This window comes from Camponotus floridanus, unplaced genomic scaffold, assembly GCF_003227725.1.
Source record: "Camponotus floridanus strain SB8 unplaced genomic scaffold, Cflo_v7.5 scaffold70, whole genome shotgun sequence".
Lineage (NCBI taxonomy): Eukaryota > Metazoa > Arthropoda > Insecta > Hymenoptera > Formicidae > Camponotus > Camponotus floridanus.
Window position 1 is genome coordinate 138195 of NW_020229839.1, and position 23711 is coordinate 161905.

The 23711-nt window shown below is 37.2% G+C and overlaps 1 protein-coding gene across 11 annotated transcripts in view; it reads left to right on the forward strand.

Annotated features, from left to right (window-relative positions):
- The window catches only part of LOC105257292 (protein scalloped), a 154393-nt gene that overhangs the window by 116982 nt on the left and 13700 nt on the right, over positions 1-23711 (forward strand). For all 11 annotated transcript variants that reach the window (XM_025413826.1, XM_011267822.3, XM_025413829.1 and 8 more), the window contains one exon: positions 1727-1865. In XM_025413826.1, coding sequence (XP_025269611.1) covers positions 1727-1865 — 139 coding nt within the window. The remainder of the gene's footprint in view (positions 1-1726; positions 1866-23711) is intronic.

The window sequence follows — 23711 nt, forward strand, 5'->3', positions numbered from 1 at the left end:
CTTTATCCATTATTTTTAATTTATTTGTACAATTTATTTATTCTATTATAATAAAATCGAATAGTATCACGAAAATTCAGAAAATTACTTAGGAATGTATTAATTTTACCACATGCATACTGCTTTAAAAGTACGAAATAACTTGAAAGCTAGACGTCGCGTTTACAACTTTGTCTCCTTGCTTTCTTCTACATTTAATTTCTTCGGCGCGATGCCAAAAGGCATTTAAATAGTTTACTCATTTATTATCCATCACATCTCTACTGTGTTATCTATTATATATTATTTATTTAAATTTATTACTATAAATTATTATTTATTATAAATTTATTATTTATTTAAATTTTATTATTTATTTTATTATTTATTTTTTATTTATTTTTACAAGGATATAAATAATATTCTTTCTTTTGTATAACACTTTTGGTAAACTCTGTTATCATTAATTTAAACGATTCAAATGAACGGAACATCACTTCGCGATAACGTTTATCGGTGATCTACTCTTAGCCCTCGATCTTCAAAGCGGACGAGATCAAATCGAGAATTTTTTTCGTACCATCTGGAGAGTCTCGCGTTCTGGATTGCGTGCTCGACGATATTATATCGAACATAGCGAACGTGACTAGGGTTCTCGGAACGGACAAGCTTGTGTTTCCTCGCACCCTTTCCACACTTCTCGGTATCTAAACGCCCGGGATAATCGTCCGTTTCTCGGCTCTTCGTGCGGCACGGAGGTTTCCGATTCGTTGAAATTCCGGTTCCAACGATTACCGTGGACTACTAGATGTTGTTCCCGTGTATCGTACATTCGCGCAAAAAACCTCCCCTTTACCGGATCGAAATAGAAGACATCCTGTAGAATACCGTGCCACGAAGCTCGATGAGACGGACATACGAAAGAAAAACGGAAATGGAACGCGAGACGCTCGATTCGGCGAGAAAGAGAGGATACGTTCCGGACGTGGCTCCTGAAGGTCCTTTTGTTTCGAAGGGAGGAAGGTCTTCGAGGTCCAGCCACGCTCGCGATTGACCCGGTGGATAAATCGTTCGCGCGGTCAACAGCGGAATCGCAGATAAATGAACTTTTCTCGTGTCGAACGTGCCCAGATCGCCAAAATACATCGCGGCGAAGACACCCTTCCGCAAAACGAAATGCGATCGCGAAGAACGTGACGAGTGTCCACGCGATGGAATTGGTAGCCTCGAAATATTGAGAGAATGCTTCGATCGGAAATTGGCAAGCGTTCGAATTTAATTGCATTTATATTCATAGAAAAAGATATTTGATAATAATAATTGCAATAATAATTACTTATTGGCTCGATTATTTACGAAAAAAATGCATAGAAAATACATAATTTAAACACTATGCATAAATACTATACATTAACTCTAGAGTTTACCTTTATAACGAGAGCGCGTGAAGGATTAATTAATCATTCAAGGTTATTAATCAACTGTCCAAATAAAAATAGTATATTGTAATTTAGCACGTAGCATGTTTTGTCACGAGCGTTAGGCGATATTAATCTCTTATTATATTTATTACATGCTACGTAAAATTAGCCAATTAATTTTGTGTAGTATGTTACATCTTTTTTTGTAGCCATTAAAACTTTATTAAAGATGAAAAATACACGATCACAAGTGACGTGTTGTAATTGCAGACATAGTCGGCTCTTTCATCTTAGATTGTTCTAAATTAGATGATCGTATTTTCCAGGACGAGAAGGACCTGTCGGCAGCGGACGCGGAGGGTGTGTGGTCGCCGGATATCGAACAGAGCTTCCAGGAAGCTCTTACCATATATCCGCCATGCGGTCGACGCAAAATCATCCTTTCCGACGAAGGGAAGATGTACGGTGAGTCCTGCAATTTCCTTGTCTATCGTTCTTCTATCTTTATTTTATAAGGACTTTTTTTTAATTACGAATTTGAGATTTTATAAATACCCTATGCGCATACACACGATGAAACCACGAAATCTGACAAAAATATATTTCAGTAAATAGACTAAGCTTGAACACGCTTGTAACGTTTAAAAAATAATTTAAACTTGAAAAGCGCGAAATTCCTCATAGCTTTATTTTACGAAATTAATGTAAAAGTTAATTTAATCGTAATTGTTTTTTAAATTAATTTAAGTAATTAACTTAAGTAATTTTAATTAGTTCTAAATATAATTTAAACAATTAATATAAAAAGTATCAACATGAAAGCATAAAGAATTAACAGAATTGCAAAGAAATTTCTTTGTCTTTATTTTTTTTAAATTAGCTTACGATTCGAACAATTTTATGAATACTTAATTTTAACGATCCATCGATTTTAATATATTCGCCTTTGACAATTTCAATCTCGCTTGACGATTAAGCCGCGGATTTGATTGTTTGTTCGCGTTCGTACAAAGTGCACCCAAGACCACCTGGAGAAAAGTCTGAGGAAAAAACGCTGTTCACCGTGCGACCGCCACCAGGAAGCAACCTTCTCCGCTCGTTTTCTCTCCCCTTTCCCTCTCCTCCTATCGTACGTACGGGACGACGGCGGCGGAGAAACGTCCAGACACGAGGCGTCGTTATTGCTCCGGTGTTGAGGTCAGTCTACGTGACTGACCAGATATTGCTTGGTACGAGACCGGCGGTACCGCCGTGTGGCCACCACCGTAAACCATTAACCGCCATGAACTCACCACCGGGGCAATAACGTCTCGTCTTCGAGAAGGAGAATATTCGCCCCTTCGGCCCCAACGCGAACTCCTACTTTGTCCTTCTTTTTGCACGTCTTTTGTATTAATTTTCTCCCTGTCTCTCTTTTTCTTTCTCGCTGAATTCGTCGTTATATATCTTCGTATATTTTTGCAAGAAATAATGAGGTGAATCGGGATATGATATTTTTAATAAATGGTTAGGTAATAAATGGAATAGGACTTTTGTCTAATAATGTGTTTAAATTTTTGAGAAAAGAAATGAATGATGAATAACAAATGAACGCAATTTGTACATGCAAAAGTGAATTTTAAATTTTATACATCTTACAAAAGCATTATGAATTATTTATACATTCATTTAGGCGCGATAGTTGAGAGCCTTTTGAAGAAGGGGAGAAATACAGAAATAGCATCTCTCAAGATATTTCATAATTAAATAGACTTGTTTACGCTTGTATAAATAAAACATTTTTTAAAATAATTCTTTTAAATAAAAATAAAAAAGAGTGATTCTTTCTCTATTTTTCATGCAGACAAATAAATTGAGAAGTAGGCAAATTCATGCAGACAAATAAATTGAGAATTTAGGCAAATTCATGCAGACAAGTAAATTGAGAAGTAGGCAAATTCATGCAGACAAATAAATTGAGAATTTTCCTCAATTAAAAAAATTGAAATCGAATTAATTTTCTGGCAATTCCACAGGAAGATGGATAATTTACGTCGCGACCTTTATTATTCTCGAAAAAAAAAGACTGCAAACGAACCCTGAAATTGACTCGAGTCCCTCCGCATTTGCGGGGTGCAACCTGCGCGTATACTGCCACTTTCCTTTCATTCTTAAGTCCTGGTGAGCGAATTTTCCAGACTGTTCGGCAGGAGAACGTAGGCCGCATTCGCATGAATCCCATTCGTTAGGGCACAATGTCGCTTAATTTCCGAAAGCACTTGGCGCGAAAAGCCAAGCGGGTGGCAATTCAATCGTGGTACGCGCGCTCTATGAAAATGGAGTTTAATTCAGACTTCTCCGTGTCGACGGTGCTGGTGGATGAAAACAGCAACAGCGACGACGATGATGACGACGACGACGATGATAACGACAATGATGTCGATGCGGCGCCGTATCGCTGCTATTTTCATTTCATTCTCACTACACAGGAATTTTAATAGTCGTAGCGTGCGGCATCCACCGTATTTTATAAACTGAAATTGAATTATTATATTTTTATACAACATCTATTTATAATAAAATATCTTGGAAAATTTAAATCAAGATATAGAATTGATATTCTAATTTTTCTCTTTAATTTTTACTTTAACAATTTTTAACAGTAAGACGATTATATGTCCGATATTTTGAAGATTAGACGCTTCTGAATAGAATTAAATTTCAATAGATATTAAATTATATATCTTGGATTTTAAATGTCTTAGATTTAAAAGAAGGTTTAATTAATATTGTTGTATTAATATATTTAATTAGGCTTAATTAATATTAAATTGTTAAATATTATATATCCGTTAATAGAGTTCTCTATTGTCATCTTTAACGATAGTGTAGCTTTTTTACATGTAAATGCACACATACACATATACATATTCCTAGCTGCTGTTTCGAAAAGTTTTCTTTATCTCTTAAATCAATTAATTCGTGATATCCCGAGATGAAACGAGTGATTCCCAGAGTACAAAGTTGCGCGAGGGTGTATCTCAATTGGAAATCGCTTTCGCGCGCTATCTCGTCGTCGACTATCGGAAAGTCGAGTGGATAAGTCGCTCTTTCTCTCTTCGGAACGCAGTTTACCCCTCAGGGGTAATTTTCCCCTAGCATTGAGGAATGCGAAAGTCAGCGATTCTTCGTATAGACGATGAAGGAAAGAAAGAGAGGTAGAGAGAGAGAAAGAGGAGAGGAAGGCGCGCGATATAAGATCGATCTTTCGACGTCACGAAAGACGAAGGAGCGTCGCCGTCGACGAGATGCAGCCGATCGTCCGCCGGATGGAAACAAAGGATAACGAGGCGCGAAAATCGCTTAACGCGATTGGCCATCGATCCGATGGGGAGACTTATCTCGCCCGTCGTTGCTCACTCGCCGAGCCAATAAAGGAGAGATCCCTCGGCCTTTCCGCGGGATTAAATATCTCAGGGCAATTTACCTCCTTCAATGCTCTCTCTCTCTCTCTCTCTTCCTTCCGCACCTTTCCCACCTCACTCATCTCCTTCCCTCTCTCGCTCGTTTCTTTTTCCTGGTTCTTTCTCTCTTCCTTTCATCTTAGACGCCGACGCCCACGCCGAGATTTCACCGGCGAGAAACGATACGAGAAGTAGGAAATCCAATTGATCAATCATAGAAATTTTATCACGCGCAGCGCGCTATCATTATTGATAATAAATATAATGAAAACAATTTGAAGATTTTACGAGATCATGAAGAGTCATATTTCCGGATGCACGAGGAGAAAGAATAAATCGATATAACAGCTGATCTTTCATTAACAAAAACGCCAATAATAATATCGAAATTATAAAATGAATAAGAAATTTGTTTACGAATTAAAGCATATATTGTATTAGAGAAGATGTACATGATACATTATTTAAAAATGAATTTATATATATATATATATATATATATATATATATATATATAGCTAGTGAAATTCATGGAGTTTCAGAAAAATCATATTCTATATATTACAAGTTGAAAGAAATAACAAAGCTAACATGCGTGCAACTGCACGAAACGTCAATTTAAACGTAACAATCCTCGAAAAAGAGAGAAATCAGATCTGATATAATCTGGCCGATAAAGCACGTTCGGGGCGTTTTATAGAAATTTAACGAAGACCTGTTAATTGTCCTTGATGGGAACATCTGAAAAAGCGCCCGGGGGAATTCCAGTCGCTGTAAATTCCACTTGTTTCGTCTCATAAAGCTATCGCACTTCACAAAAGAGTGAGACATTACGAAATCACCGTGATGATCACCCACCGCATGTACCAATCTGGTCTTTTTCGAAAATCTCTCGAGCCTCGCTTGTCGCGGTGAACGCGACAACTTTTTGCGAGCGCAGTCGATAGTCTACGAACAATGTCAAAGTGGACTTCCTGTGTCGAAGCTGCGGCATATCGGATAGGCGAGGGGAAGGAGGAAGGGGCTCGATATTCTTTGTGGCCGTTTTGCCGAGGTGGAAAGGAGCTTCTCTCTCTTTTCATCGTCCGTTCCTTCGTCCAAGCGGAAAGAAACCGCACCGTCCCTTCCCACGGAAGACTAGATCCTTCGTCCTTACGTTCACGGCATCCAATAAACCAGCAGAAATAAAAGGCTCAGCTCCGTACCATCGTCGTCGTCGACGAGCTATGAAACAAGTAGCGAGGACACGTTTAGAGGAGCGTTTTAGGTTCTTGCTTATACATCAGAAAAGAAAAATTGCTGCTGCGGTCTCCCTCCGAACACCTCCGGAGCACCAGCGGCTTCCAGCGGTGTAACTTCTCTCCCGCGGGTCAATGTTCCGGAACGAACTCCGTAAATATAGTTTCTTGCAAATTTTCTCGTCCCTTTTCCCTCCTCTTCCCATCCTCTCCTCTTCTTCCCGTCCGTTCGCCCGCTTGTTCCTCTGCCAGTTTCCCGCGCGTCCGTCCGCCCGCTGGCGTTTACCAAGTAATATTACACGATCGCGCCGAGATACGCCGCTCTGCGAGCGACTACACACAAGAGAGAGCTTTTGAATAGATTTTCCGATCTATCGAATTTCCCCCACCGGGACGGGATTCGTTCGATATCGTCGCGACCTCTCCTCTCCCGCGATATATCGCTACGTTTACGCTAATCGAGAACGTCGGATGTGAACGAATCGATGAATAATGGAGGAAGAAATAAATTGGTTTCTCGATTGCGAATTATGTCTTTATATAAATCAACATCATAAATATTTATCAACTAAGAGGGGACAATCGAGGAATATAGAGTATATTTCATACTGATTTAAATTAGTGAGATTTAAAGTTATACGATGCTTTTAATATCGTGATATCGAAATATTGCCAAATTTATGGAGGGAATTTTTTTGACAAATTGTACGATTTGTTTACAAATCTGCTTTATTATTACGTATCGGAAGTGACAGTTTGTAAAAATAATGGAACAGATTGTCGGGAACGAAATTGAATGCAACGGAAACAAATCAATGATACTGACGCGTTATTATGCCCTTCCCCCAGATTACGTATTTAAATATCTTTTAGCCGGCTTCGCGTCGATAGCTGCCAGGTAAATCGAGACGAACGAAGCAAAGAATGAACGAGAACAGGTAGCATGCTTGTTGTGAATCCGAGCTGGCGAGCCTGCATCGCTCCGGGTCGTATATTTAAACAGATAAATCGACGGACCTACCCACCTAGTCTTTATCCACGACCGCTTAAATGATCCGCGTGGCAAATCTGATCAATCTCCTTCTTCGATATGAATCACGAAGACATTCGTGCTAAATTTATCAGTTGAACAAATACCTGTAATCTTGCGTAACAGCATACAGAATATCCTGCACTTGTCAAAATAATTTGGAGATCTTTTTCCGTATTTTTTTTCCACTGAAATTTTTTTCACAACTTTTTGTAGATATTACTATTGCTTTTTACTTCAGGACATAAATGTGTTTTATGAAAGCGATCTGATTAGAAATTATTTTCTTCTTGTACAGAGCGATACTATCTCGCAATCTCTTGACGTGCATCATATATATATATGCGGATTATTTCTCGCGTGCGAATCTAATATGAAATACAGGAGATATATCCCTTATGTGCGGACCATGAGGCAGGAACGTGCGAGGATACAACAGTACGCCTCGGCATTTATCTGATCGCTAATAACACGTAGAGCGCTATCCCCGTCCGTTACCGGGATGGCACGTGATCTCGCGATCACGTACTTTCGCGCTCCTACGCGCCTTATGAGGCCGAGCCGTACGTGCGCCATCGTATCCTGGTTTATGGGTCATCGAGTCCGGGGCGTCATCGCAACCGAGAAATCGTGGTGGACACCCCGATCGTAGATCAGTTCGTCGCAATCGTATCGTACAGTAGTATAGCTCGTTAATCTGCATTTCGTTTATGATGACGTTTCATACGCGAGAGTAATCACAATATTTTATAATGAAGAGATATAAAAAATTTGTCTTTACAATTGCGGCAAATGCCTGCTGAATTATTATGCATTCTTTAAGAATTGCTAGTAGACTTTAAAAACAAAATCATTTATTTCGTTTCGATACCAAGGAGCTTTAGAAAAGCTTTTAAAAATTCAATTTTCCATGAATTATTTCCAATTTTTTTTGGACACCGTTTTAAAATTTCATATGGTGATATAGCAAAACACTATTTGCATGATGTATTTAGTACGTAAAAAAAAAATTTCTATGTAGTACATGGTATGCAATTTTTAAAATTTGGAATTGAAATGTTATCCTTTTTTATGAAAATAATCTCACTCTCTTCCATATACATACATATACACATATTTCATTCGGATAAAATTTGTATACTTTATAAAACATCGAAATGAAAAATTAATGTAGCAAAATCAGTCTTATAATATTATATCTATACTGTATGGAAAAAATTTTACAGTAAAAATTACAGGAAAATACACATTATTTTTTACATTTTATATACAACTGAAATATAACAATAATAGGATATATATTACTATAAAAATTGTAAATTTAACAATTATCTATTTGTTTCGTGCATTAAAATATTTGAATAATTACAATTATAATATTATTGAGCATTAACATTGTGATTTATTATCCTGTAAGTTATTATGAGTCATAATTATAAAAATTATATTGTAATTTTTATCACAATATTTTCTCCATATCCACAAAGGAAGAATAACCGATATAATTCCATGATGTGTAGAGGGCAAAAAGATAAATGACCTACACCTATTCGTGCAATATTTCTTATTTCTTTGTGACATAAAGCGATATCGATTGTTCTCGTTTCACGAGCTACTGATATGATTTTCTTCTAGTTTTCTCAAAGTTCTTTGACGCAACTTTTTTTCGTCTTTGATACGCTTTTTCTTATCTGCCCCGTATCTCTTTGTATGGGACATCCGTGCATCTATCTGAGAATACTTTAGACAAAGCTGTATTCTGGGAACATATTTAGATAGTTTGCTAAAAGCTCCTGGAGAGATTAGGTAAGGCTTACTGTTGTGTATGGAGTGCATCACCGCGAGTAACGAGGAGATTAAAGGGGGAGTAATAATATCCCTAACGTAGTCAAGTGCTTCTTCACCTTGATCCTTTAAAGTAAGATATTGAAACTAATTGTTCGTAGAAACGAGAAATTTTTATAATAATACTATGTTCCTGACTTAATATAAATAACAAAATTTTTATAATTGAAAAAATGATTTTCCAGATTTTCATTAACATTCGCAGATAAAACAAATATTATAAATATTATAAATTATAAATATTATAAATTTTGATAAGAGAAAATTTTTAAAGTATACTCGATTTATGATATTTCCAATACAACATTAAGGAAAAAAAGTATTTTTAACAATAGATACATGATAATAAATCCATCTTTAATTTTTTTTTTTTTTTCAGAATTTGATTTGAGATAAATAAATGTTTGATAGAAGTGAATAATGTTAAATTTAAAGAAAGAACTTTTCACTTTTAAATCAACAACTTCTGAAAGAGAAAAAAACGTTTCGAAAAAACCATTCGAGCAAACATTTTTAAACATTTATGAGTATTTCAAACAGTTGATGCAATTTTCGTGGTGCGATAGAATCCTTCATAAATCGGTATAAGTGCTCAAGAAGGTATAGTAGAAGGATCGTGGGAGATGGTGTGAGTGCGCGCAAACCGCGCTGTTGAGAGTATAGTGCGTGGAAGAGGAAGAGGAGAAGAGAAGGAGGTGGTAGTGTCCAGTTATTGACCGGTGGAAGGAGGGTGTCTCAAGCGTCTCCGACGCTTTCCCCGGCAATTCTGGAACCTTTGGTCACCGCGGCGATTCAACAGTCTCAATGAATTTCGAGATTCACGGAGTACGTCAAAAGTCGTGCTCTGATTATTTCTCAGCGAAAATTTCATTGAAAACCGCATCGCATTTTTTTGATACTTTTTCTAGTTATTTTTAGCAGAGATTAAAATTGTATTTAAAGTCCATTTGCAGATAGAGAGAAAGAGAGAATTAGTTGAATAAGACTATCTAAAACAGACAGAAAGTAGATCAAATATTGTATATTACGAAAATGTATGTGTGTGTGTGCATTTATTTATTTATTTTCAAATTATTAAATTTTGAAATCGAGAATGGCGAAATTAAAAAAAAAAGAACTTTCGGATGCTTATTCAATATATTGATCACGCGCGTACGATTATTTGATATTACACATATCGAATATTTCATTCGTAATTTGATATAGGAAATGTTCGTAGAATTTTATTAACTAAAAAATCCCAGAATATAATGAAAGTAACATTGCATCATGCAGTCATTTCATTACGCACATTAAACGATATGAAATCGCACTTGTAAGTTTACATTTATGCAAATTCAATGTTCAACAAACATGATGTTAAAAATGATTTCAAAGTACCACTTTCATTGTCAATGACTAAAAACGAATTTTACAAATAGGATGATTCGGGAAAAAAAGATCTTTTGATATGGAATGTCTCGATAAAGGAAGAAATGGCTGTCTAACGTTTGGAATCGGTGTCGATTACGAAATAAAAAGCTTCAGGTGGATAATTTCGCGTAGCGAGTCCGGGAGCGCGTTAACGAGATACGGAAGCGCAATTTCAACGTCCTTTCATGCTTCCCGAAGCGACCGGCGCGGTCCCTCGAGGGAGCTTCTTCCTCTTCCTAAGAACATCCACTCCGCTTCTTTCGCCGCCGTAGCCGGCGACACCGATTGCCGAGCTCTTCTCTCTTCTTCCTTCCTCCTCGATATCCGATCCAATAATCCGATACCGAGCGGCCGTCGAAGCGTGAAATTATGGGCATTGACACGACACTGCGAACTCTCCTCCGCAAGGAGACTCCGTTCGGACGAGACGACGACGAGTAAGACGAATCGCCGAAAGATCAAACTTTCTCTACCGGATTCGCCGCGCGCAGATACACATGGCTACAGAATAATACAATGTTCCTCAATTTTTTCCGCTCGACAGGATACCCTTTCGAGTGATAAAAATATTCATGGAATATACAAATCGACAAATTTGATAATTTTCTATATATAATTATAATACTTTGTAATTTTATCAATTTTTCCAATTCTCTGACAATAGATTAAAAAAAAGACAGCCGTTTAAAAGTGTTGTGAACTAATTTTCATAAGTACTTTTCAGCAGTTTTTGCTTTTTAACATGTGTAATTTTTTTGTTGTAAATATATAATTAAAATTATAATTATATATTATAATCCTCTCAAATCAAATATAGTTAAAATAATTAAAAGCAGAAAATTCTAAAGAATTGTTTGTGGATACGTTACAAAATTAAAAAGCATCTAAATAAAACGCGTTTAATATAGTATATTTAACAGTTAAATATGATATCTTCACATCACGTAATAAACAACCGTTATTAAATAAAAAAATACCTGCACCAGTTGAACAACAAAATAGAAATGTTTAGAAATCTACAAAAATATTTAGAGGAATTATTTTTTATCCAAGGAATTATTAAATTAATCTATTTAAATTATTTGTAAATTTTGACAGCTTACATACACTCTATATTATTGTTATGCACGTATGTCGTGTGTTGTGCACGCACTAAAATATACTTGCATCAACGTAAGCAGAGAGGTGCAAAATATTCCTGGCCATGACAGAATACGCGTATATATACATACATATATATGTATATGTGTATATGTGCATAACCACGAGCGAAATTATATTCATACACACAGTTTCCTTGGTGGTCCAGCAGACGCGGGTGCTGGACCATCATAGGTCGACGAGGGATGTAATAATCTGCGTCCGCATTGTCCGTCTTGCCGGGCATGGCCAAGTCCTTTGACATCTCGCAGAGTTTAATTAAACTCGAGCGTATAATAGCTCCCGGACGACAACGGCGACGACGACGACGACGGGGAGGCAAGCAAGGCAGGCAGCAGGCAGGCAGGCCAGAGCGAGCCGTCGTTGTCCGCCGACGCTCGTCGACGCCGCGTTATCCTGCCTGGCATTTCGTAGTCGGCGCCTTGGTTGTTTTGCCGAGACCCCGTGGGGACGTCCGCCTGTCGTTTCACGAAACGCGAAACGCGAAAGAATCGCCAAGAGATCTCTCACTGAGAGACAGTTCCATCAATCGAACCATTTTTTTTTAATTCTGCCAAGGATTGAATCTCATCGATCCTGATATAATCAACTTCAAATTTTAACACGATAGATATGAGAATTTTCTTTATATAGTGATAATAAAGAGAAGTGCATACAATATATGTACAATTTTCAACAAGACTGCGCACATCAAAATAAAATCTATGTTTCATAATCTGAAACTTTATAAACTTGGACGCTATAAATGTGAAAATATATATTATTTCTATCGTTTTAGAATTTCATCACCACATAAATTTTTTATAATCTTTAATTCGATTCACTTTTGCTTTTACGTTCTCCTTCATTTTTTTACTCTCTCTAGACCTTGAAATTCGCACATTTACATAGTAACTTTCAATTGAAGGAAATGAAAGGAAGAGAAGGCAGATCTAATAAACAATACTTATATATTTTTCAATTACGAAATATTAAAATTACTTAATTTTCATTTAGAATTAAAAATTCAAAATAAGTAAATCTGCCAAATCAACAAGATTCACTCATGTTGATTGCATTAATTAATGACTGTACTTTTCCAATTTTACAATCCAATCGGTTCCTTATTTTTTGCTAGAATTTTTCAAAATTTCTTCTAGATATTTAAAATTTATAAATTATATATCTATATCAGATATCTATTAATCAACTATTTATTTACAAAGCAATTAAAAAAATATATCATTCTTGCAATTAAAATATGTATGCAAACAAAATAAGATATAAAATCATTAAAATTTTGTTAAATCCGATTGTTGAATATAGTGGCAAAACATATTTTTCTCAGGTCGCCCTGTTTAAATTTGATTTCGCTGATATTAAAATGCCTCAAAGGCGTCGATGATGCAAACACCACCCGTTGCGCCATTAATTTCGCACGGGAACCGTCTCTTCTTCCGGGTATATTCGCGAAAAGATGAGCGAAAGGATGAGAGGGCGGTCGGTCGCTCGCCTCTCTCCGCCCAAGAAAGCAGCCAGGTATTTTAATTAGCGCAAGTACGTCGTTTCATATTTGTACAGGACGAGAGCGCTTTGGCGCTACGCGACGTAATGAATATTAATTCGCGGAGGACGCGTTTTTCTTTTTCTCTCTTTATTCCGCTCGCACTTTCAGAAATATAGGAAAGAATGGCGCGGACAAGGCTTTCGAGCCGGCCGAAGCGATCACCCCTTTTTTCCCTTTGCCTCTTCGAGATTATTGCTATTCTCTTCTTCCGCCTTTGCCGTTTAATAATTCAAATTGCGCGGGTATTTTGCCGTTGTTGGCTGCTCTCGCCTCTTGCCGGTCTTTACCTAAAGGCCAACGTAAAAATGGACAACCGTGTCCCTCAACGAATGGTTGATGCAATAATCGGCTTAATACTCGTGGAAAAAATTCTGCAATGTATAATATAATAATACTAGAGTATATGAAATCTCAGAAAACGAAAAGTCAGATTGAGGGTGACTTAAATAAAAAAACTTGTAAATTATTAGCGAAAAGGAAACGTTCAAGAGCAAGATAAAGAGTCAAAGGAAAGGTATATAATAAGATTGCATAATAATTAGATATTACAGTAATACAGCAGATAATGGAGATGTCGCGTAAGAAAAATGCCGTGTAAAAGAAACGATCAGAAAAGCAGGAAAGTTAATAAAGTGCGAAAGATACGGTTGGCAATAAAATTACACAATTTTGTAACGTTTGAACGCGATGTAGCATAAAGATAAATCAAGACGGTGGAATAAGAAGAAATGCGAAAATATGAAAGCATATAGATTGAGGCCAACAGAGAGGAAGAAAAGGAAAATAAAAATGCACCGTTGTACTGTAATAAAGTCGCGACAATTTTATAATATTAGTGCAGCGTAGTAATAGAGAGACGGAACGAGATGGAGAAAGAGATGCAAAAGGAAAAAAAGATCGTATGAAAAACAGAAAAGATAAAACTGTCCACGAAACAATGTAAAAATGGTTAAATATGTTCAACGAACGAACAATATAATGTGTAATTAATTTAAAATTCGTAGAAAGGGAATTCGTGGAGGAATAACCTTTGCTAAAATATATAGAGCGCATTAAAAAAATATTAATTATTATAATAATTATAAAATCTGAAGAGAAAAATATAGGGAAAGGAAACACAAAATATATAATACGTATTCGTTGAATAAAAGTACGAAAACATTTAATTTAATGTAATGATAAAATAATTAATATGTATAAACAACAATGTGTAACATAATGAATTGCTATTATTTCAGAAAATTTGAAAAATGAAAGAAAGAGTATTAATAAGACAAAATGGTCGTGCAATTTCGCGCAAGCAAAACTTTTTATGTAATGAGAATATTCTCCAAACATTCTTTAGGTGTTTCATAAAATTTGTTCACCGAAAAGTAGTTTTTTCCATAATTCTAACAGTTCCATCTTTAACTTGTACTCAAATTTAATTATAATACTTGGTTTTTATTATTTCAACACAAAATTATATAATGAAAGTCAAAAAAATAAAATAAATGTCCATTTAAGTATATATTATATAAAAACTTTTTTATTTTACAATAGAGAGAGTGTGACTAATAAAAATAAACGTATGTTATTTGATTATCTAATATAATAATTCTTTTCTTTAGAAATATATCCTTAAATAAATATATCCTGTTATATTTTCAAAAAATCGGAAAGAGCACATGTATTATAACTTCTAGTTGAAGATTGCAAAAATGAAACAACGCGGCAATAAAGTCGCGAGGATTTTACAGCATTGCAGCGACATCGTAATGAAGAGACACAGTGAGTAAAAACGGTAAATGAGAGACGCGGGTGCGAAGTGAGATAAAAGATGAAAAAGAACGAAATGGATGCAGGACAATCGCGCGAGCGAGAAAAAAAGGGATAGGATCGCGAAGAGGGCGGAAGGGGAGAGAGGGTGGAAGGATACGGCAAGAGGACGGAGAGAAACATCGCCCTTACGCAAACTATGCGCTCACTCGAAGGATCGTTTCAAGGTTTACGGAAGGCGTATAATCCCGTTTATCGTCCTCGTAAATCCGTGGATATATACTCCACGGCATTCGTCGCCCACCCATCTACTCTCCTTCACCGTTCCTCCTTCTCTCCTTCTCTCCTCTCCCTCCGCACGCACCGCCACCCACCTCTCATGTGTAGGGAAACCCTGGGTGGTGCTTTAATCCCTTTCCATTTTACGAGCGCCTTTTACGAGCGCGCCTTGCAGGACCGCTCACGCCGATATGCAGGTTTCGGAAACGAGCGGGTTGCCTTCCGGCGGCCTCATACATCTAGTGTCCCAAAATCAGACATACAAGACTAATCTTCGAGTATGATTTTCCTACAATTTTTAAAATTATTTACATTGAGATTGGGCAATGTTAAGATCACTTTACATAAATCAAAGGTGTGAATTTCATCTTCATAAACAGTTTACTTGAAGCTTGAGAGATTATCAAATATTTGAAATACTAAAGTAAAATATTACACACAAAATTCTCGAAAAAAATAAAAGAAACAAAAGGACAAACTCCGACAAATTTTGCACGTATCTTTTTTTGTATCGAATTTTTGTACGTGTCGAAAAAGAGAAAGAATAAATGAAATTCTTGAGTTTCTTTCGGAACACCCGGTGTGTATACGAGTCGGGGCGTATCCTGCATCGTCCGCAAAACTACCACGGCGGGATAAAATCGTCCGCCTGTATATCATGAAAATTGCGCACGAAAACAACAACGGCGCGGTGGCATCGTAAAGGGAAGGGAACGACGACGCGATTCGATTCTTCGTTTTCGTTGCGTAGGAGTAGCAAATGGGATTTAGTGAATGCGATTCCGTCGCGTTGCAACGTTACTCTTCAGGATATATTTTTCAGATATATTTTATACGGTAACCTAGCACTGTAATCTGCGCGTAAAACAGTCTGACGATAAAGCTTCGACATTGATTACATATCAAACTTATTCAAAGCAAATTTGGACATACCATGCATTTCACGCGTGTCAAATAGATATGTCTTTGTCGTATATTTATTGTAATCAAATTCAATCTCGATATTTATTAAATAATATTCATCTTTTTATTACATAATTTTTGTAAAAGAAATAGATTACAAGATAATTAATGAGGAAACAATTTAAATATAGAAATTTCTTTTCTATCTAAGAGATTACTTGAGCAAAGTGGCATATTAAAATGAAAGAGAAATTACTTGTCAATGATCAATTCGACACATCTTTCTGCGATTGTATTTCAAAGTCATTTTAAAATTCAAAAATTATGATAATTGATTTAAAAAAATAAATATTATATATGCATATAATTAACGATGTTTATTTTTTAAAAATAAGAGAAAGAGAGTTACATTTAAAATATTTATTATTGGAAATATTTGATCTAGTTTTTTAATTTATTCTTATTAATATTAAAATATAAAATATATAAAAACAAACAGATGCTAAATATTAATATTAATAAAAATTTTTGCTCAACATCACAAGAATTTCTCTTGTTTTTCTTTTTTCTTTCGAACATAAAAATGTGATGCTTAAGTGACTCTTGCTTCCCCGTGTCGAAGCTAAGTGCGATCTTACATCTTTGCTGGCTTACGATCAGAAATTGAATAGAGGATCGTGAAGAAGCAAGGAAAACCGGATAACTTGAGACTGGTATAAGTGGGAAATAAATTTTCCGCCAGTAAAATCCGTCGACATAAAGATAGATATGTTTGCTATTCGTGTGTGCACCTGCTGTTACGCTTTTTGTTTATTGAACTTTGTAAAGTTTTGAAAAAAGATAAAAGAAAAAGAGAGACTGGCTGCAATAAATCGTCTATCATTTTCAATATCGCGATGCAAGGATAAATTTACATCTGTTAAAGTGTAAAGATGGATGTACATTTGATATTTATATCTTGAATGATCAAAGTATCAAATAAATATGCGGATAAAATTTTTGTTGATTGAAACTCGAAATCTCGCGATATTTGTTAGAAAAATAAAATAAATTTTAATGTAATTACGATAAAATTTCTCGAAGCTATGAATTATTCAGGGTGAGAGAAAAAGAAAAACTTGATGCTACTGTATTAAGTATCTCAATTTTATGGTAAAGACAAAAAAGAATATACTCTTTGAACTCGCGAATAAATTTCGCAAGGTGTAGTCTATTTATAAGATGATTATTGAACCAAAAGAACTCAGCATAATTTTTTTTCTAAATCTTTATATGCAAATATGCAAAAAAAACCAAGAAAAAATTAAAAATTAAATTATTATTTGATTCATTAGCTATCGAAAGATACAAAATTTGGAATAGCTAGAAAGTTGTCTTTAAAATTACTCAAGTCGTTTATTTAAAATATATTTTTCAGATATATTTAAAATATCTTTTCAGTTTTCTCGCGTTTTGACATGTGAAATTTCATTTAAAGAGTATAATAAGGATTTATGTCACGATTTTTTTAACCTATATGCTTTTTACGTAAAATGCAAATTTTGTTCTCGGCATTTATCCATACGTGTATATCGCATATTTGTATTATATATAGCCTAGTAGTGACGTAAGATGCACGAAGCTCGCGCGCGCAACCGGCTGCTTCCATGGGATTGTTGTAGAATTCGACTTCGCGAACTCTGAAGAAAATCACGCCTACTTGCGCGCACTAATACATGTCTCTCTGGCGAGCACGCACACAAATACGCATGAGAGAGCGAGGAAAGACTCACTGAGTTAACGGAACACGAAAGTAGAAAGGAAGATGCTCGCGCGAGGGTTGGAAGTAGCGGTGTGCGAGGAGGCTACAAGGTGAAACGGGTCGACAAGGACGTACGCCGAGGGGAAGGGAGGCATATAGTACAAGGTACATGTGAGTTGACGAGGAGGGAAGAAGACGGAAGGTCGTAAAAGGAGAGAAGAGGATAGGAAGACGGAATAGGGAGAGAGATAGAGAGAGACACACACAGGCGGTAGTTGTATGCCGAGGGCTTGCTATCCCTCCCCTCCCTCCTTCGACCTCTCTCTACTCTCGAGGAGAGGGTTGGCGAGGGGACGGGGATGGCGAAACTATGCGAAGAATGTGCAATTAGTGAACAGAGCATGAGGTGGAGTCGGGGATGAGGGTCGGCGGGGGGAAGGGGTGATACGGGTCCCGGAAAGGGAGCGAGTATACGGGGCGCGGAAGTGGAGAAGGAGGCGAGGGCGGGTTGTGCCGACAGATCCTGGTATGGTGGTGCCATGCCAGCGAATCTCTCTCTCTCTCTCTCTCTCTCTCCTTCTCTCTCTCTCTCTCTCTCTCTCTCCTCTCTCTCTCTCTCTCTCTTTCTCGCTCTTGGTGTGTCGGTGGCGATATTGAGGATAGTAGTAGTGGTTGTAGCGCCGAAGAAAATGGAAAGAAAGGAAGATGGATGGAATGGCGCCCAGGGATGATAAGAAGAAGGCACTGGGTTGCGGGGTTTGCCCGGTGGTAGTAGTAATAGTAGTAGTAGTAGCGGTAATAGTAGTGGTGTTGTAGTAGACTTGTAGTAGTAGGAGTTTGTCGAGGTCGTCAGGGTGGGGGTCACCGTGTCAAGATGCGAGGGGATCCTTCTTCGGGCGCAAGGACACTTATCGACTTCCCAACCTCTCTGACTTTTGTCTCCCCCTTCGCGTTTTCGCCTCGAAAGTATACACGCCCATATAGCTTTTTAGGGTGCCTTTCGAGGCCACGCAGGAGTAGCTCGACTTTCTCGTTCTTCGCGCGATCAGATAAGTGACGACTTCCTTCGTTGCCCTTACAAATGTTTGAGAAAAGTTGCCGCATATTGCTTCTTTCAAAACAAAGAAAATTTCAAAGTAGCGAGTTCGAGAAAATTTCAAAGTAGCGAGTTGTATTAATGTTTTTAAGACATCGAACAAAGTAATGACATCAGTTATAATTTCAGAGATTTAATAGGCTGTAACATTTCATTATCCAAATTCTTCAGAAAAATTTTTAATTTTCTTTTCTCTCATTCGCCTATTGTAAAATATTTGACTTTTTCATCAAGTACGTAATTTGCTTGTTTAATATGTCACCTGACAGCTCACATTTTTCAAAATTTTCTAAAGCTTTTAACTTTATTTGATGTTAGAATTTTTCACAGTATGAAACATTGAAAATATAATACATAAATATTAACCATTTTACAAGTTTATAGAATATTTTATAATTTTTCCAAAAAGATCGAGATATTATTTTCAAAGAGACTAAAGAAAATTTTTTTTTAAATAAAAGTATGCGAGATTCTCTGATCCGGAAATATTTTCGGCAATCTAGCCGGTGTGAATATGGTTCAAGAAGCTTTTCGAGTGCTTATCCCTCGTGGTCGCGGTGTGTTCGGTAATTGCTAATTGACCAAACGAGCTTAAACGCACTTCGCTGGTTGAAGGACCGGTATGAGGCGCACTGTTTGTGAACCATCGATTAGCGACGGTGCTTCGTGGTAAAGTCCAGGATACCCCGAGGACCATTGGTGAGCCTCTCGGGCCCTCGACATGTCAAAAGCGATCCCTCTTGACGACGTCAACCGAGCACCAAGGTCGTTCGAGCGAGTGCCCTCCGTTATTGCAGCTCGTAACTGCACAATTTGCAGCTCTGCTCGATAACGCAAGAATCCCATAGAAAATAAGACTGTCGAGAGGGTGGAACTTATGGAAATGCTCGAGAGAAAATACGAAAATTAATTGACTGATGGTTATATTTATGTTAATTGGAAAGTTTAATCGATAATTTGACGAGTAAAAAAGTGGAAGTAGCTATTTAAATTAAATATATATATTTGATTATATAGTTGAAATAAATATAGTTGAAATAAATGAAATAAATTACGATGTAATGATACTTCACCAGAAATTTATCCAGTCAGAAAAATGTATTTGTTTAATTTGTTCGAAATGATGTGGAAAACACATCAATCGGAATTCATAAATTTTAATAATCGAGACTTTGCATATCTTATTTAGCAATTTTTAATCGCTGATTAAGTATATTTGAAAGATAAAAGATATATTAATAAGCGAAGTAGCAAAAACATATCTGTCAAAACGTTTTATGAATATATAATAATTTCATGTTGCATAGCTTCTTTCTCTATTTAATTTTACAGAAAAGTCCACCATGTCCACGCATATATTTCTCCGTTATATAATAACTCAGCAGATACCAATCTAACGGCTGAAGATTTATATCGAAGCACGGTTTAACGATGATCACTAAATCTAATATAGTTAATGAGCCGCATGCTGACCGCACGCTGGCCTTTATAACGTCATCTCCGGGAATACAATGTGTTTACGATGCTGTTACGATGTCAGTTTGAAATAGTTTTCCCATCTATGGTACAAAATGATTTATCCAAATACAAGCTAATGCAATCAATCACGTGAAAAAAAGGATAAAATTTAAATTGAATTAGCAAATAAATAAATAGCATTTACATAATGAGCATTTAAGCATTTATTTTTAAATGCTAATGTATGATAAGAATGAAGACGAATAAAATTATTTATAAGCAGGTGATTTATATACATAATCGCTGTGTGTCAGGGGAGAATAATATTTTAACCGATTTAAGCGCGGACGCTCGTAGCGTGATTAATGACGAGCTATTTGGTACACGAATTGATTTTGCAAGGTAACATCTAAAAATTGCAAACAGATGTGTTAATTAGCGGAATACATGTGTCGCCGAATCGGTGAGAAATCGCGCGTTGCTTCACGTTTCGTTAACGAGCCTGTAATGGGACATATTTCTTTCGCGTAAACTTCTTGCCGTCATTTCCAATCAGCTGGTAATAATGCCTGGGGGCTTCTTAAAATAGCGTTACGTATGTGCAACAAACTGTATCTTCTTACTCAGGATCGTAGATAGTTTATATACTTTGCTATAAATAAAGGAACAAGAGAGGAAGAGAGAGAGAGAGGGATCCTTGCGCTCGTTACTTCGAGTTCGTGATCATAATGGCCCTTCTTGTTAAATTGAGCATCAGCCAAGTGATTTACGTTGATTGCTCGTCGCGTCGCGCATCTAGCAATCCCTCTCTCTATTCCTCTCTGCCTTTCTCTCTTCCTCTTTCCCATCCACTTTTTCCTTTTCTCTCGTTCGGCTGCTTTCGTCCCACTCCGTCTTGTACATCCGATGTCGATCGCTGATCTCGATCTCATCTACATGCTCGGGCAATGATCGATCTTCGGCTTGAAGTGGGGAAGAAGTGCCTCGGGCACGGCTCCTACATGTTCCCCTTTTCTACCCTCGTCATCCGACGCTTCTCCCTTTGTGAAAAAAGGGCCTTACCTTCTTTGATAATAAATTGCTTCTAAGCTTGCACAGGTAGATGCCGAAAAAGACGAGATTGTGCTCGATAATAGCCAACAATGGAAAATGAAAACACTTAATTGTCGATGTTAGATTACATAAAGGAACGTTTTATTAAAATTGCATCTCGATAAAAGCTGAATATCAGATCAAGATTGAATTAAAACAAATATTATTTGAAATTAAGGAAGTAATGAAATTTTGTTATTGATCAAAATTCAAGGAATATGTTTTTGAATCTCTTGTGACATAACACATATTACGAACATCAATCAATATTATTTAATTAATATAACTATTTTATCGGTTCTTATACAATCATTTTACTTATTAATTAAATTAACACGAGTATCGTAAACGAGATATCAATAATTTTTTAATACTATTCAAGACTATTTAGTTTCATTATATATGCATATCCGCATTATAGTATATTGCATGTTTTCAAAGATTAGGAGATTAATCAAATTCGAAAGAGCACGTCAAGCTCGATTTGTAATTAAGTAACACGTGCAACGATGATTCGTAAGAATCATCGATCGATCTGACGCGAGATAAGAAAAGTCAAATGAACAGGGAGCTCTTCTTTGTAGTCGGTTCTATGAAGAGATACCTAAGCCGGCATAACCGACCCCCTGCGAAGAATGTTCGGCCTTCAAAAACAGAGAAGGAACGCGGCCGGCGGTGGCGCATGGTTCATAGCGGGCCATTTAACGGTCTTTGCGAAATTGAGTCATCACGCGGTTCCCCTGGAATCTCGAATATTTTCCTCCCGATGCTTCTCCGTACCGCCTCTCCCTCCCATCTTCCCGTTATACCCCCTTCCGCCTGACTCTTGCACATCTCTCCCTCCTCCCTCTCCCACGTTACTATCCGACGAAGACAGCATATCCTCATAGATCCTCGTAATCTCCGCCAGGATATCGCAGCTTCCTGCGAAAGATTCGCGGCGGATGCGAACAGATTTCCGAATTTCCGCGAAACCGTAGAAACGCTCGAGCGAAACGTTACCCGAATTCTTTTCCATGCTGCATATCATTTCCGCAGCGGGTGTAGAAGAAAAGGTAGAGAAGTGCTCGACTGTGATCGACTTGAGACCCATCAAACTAGTTTAATCGTACGAATCAAGTTTTTTAATCAAGCACGAATATCCTTGATCACGTTTCTCACCTTTGTCATTGATGCTTAAAAAGAGAAAGAGATTTATTCCTTTTTGTTTTTTGTTTAATTTCCGTCCGAATATCGAGCGCGATACTTTTTCCAAAATTGGCACAAGTGACGCAGTGGCCAGTTATTTATTACAAAGTCTGCACAGTTGGAGTAATTCAATTTCTCCGTGTCTGTACCTCGTATTTTTAACTTCGCAGTAATCGTGGTCACGATCTACCGTCATAGCGGCGACATAAATAAGAGGACTTCGATCGATTGCGCGCTTATATTACGAACAATGTCTGTGCACTCGACAAACTTGGCAATGCGGGAACGATATTCGTTACTGCCGTCGCCTACAAAGTCCGGGACGAAGACGAATGCGCGTAATTTTGTCCGACTTGCGATTTGCAATGCAAAAAAGAAGATTCGGCTTTTCACTTCGTCCCCCGTGTTTTCCTCGACGTATTGCATCGCTCCTCTCGCTCGAGTAATCGATGAATCATTTAGCGAGCCATGTTCACCACCAACTCTTAATCGAGTCTTTCCGCAAGAAGCAAGACGGTAATCTCTCTCGAAACTTTCCGCGAAACTTGGAGATTTATAGGGGAAATAATTTATTTGCCGCTGAAAGCGGCAGGTCGTGCCAGGATATCGCGATTTTCAGTCCTTTTTGTTTCCCGCCAAAATACGCACGTACTTCGATAATCGAATCTATAATTAATCTCGCGATTATGTCATAGGCGCTTAAGAGAGATATATTTGATTTACTGTAAAAGACTCAAATATTATTCACCATCCGAATATCGCGATTAAAGAACTTTTTCATCCGACGAGAATTTAAAATCGGCAACGTAAGACGTGATTTTTGACAGAGTGCACAACTTCCTCTGTATAAGGAACTCTCGAATCGTTCACGTTCGTGTGATCAACGTACGATCTCAAAGTGTTCCATGTTGTCGTTAGGATTCTATACGTCTCGTCGCGTCTCGTGAGCTTATCCGCCGGAATCAAAGTGCTGGCGTGATTCTGCTTACCGTACAGTTAAACGTTATTTCAATTACGACACGTTTGATGCCGTCTGGCGCCGGTTTTACGGTCACCGGCGACCGTAAAACCTTAACGGCTGTGAAATCTAAGCGTCGATAAGGTGGCGCATAGAACGCCA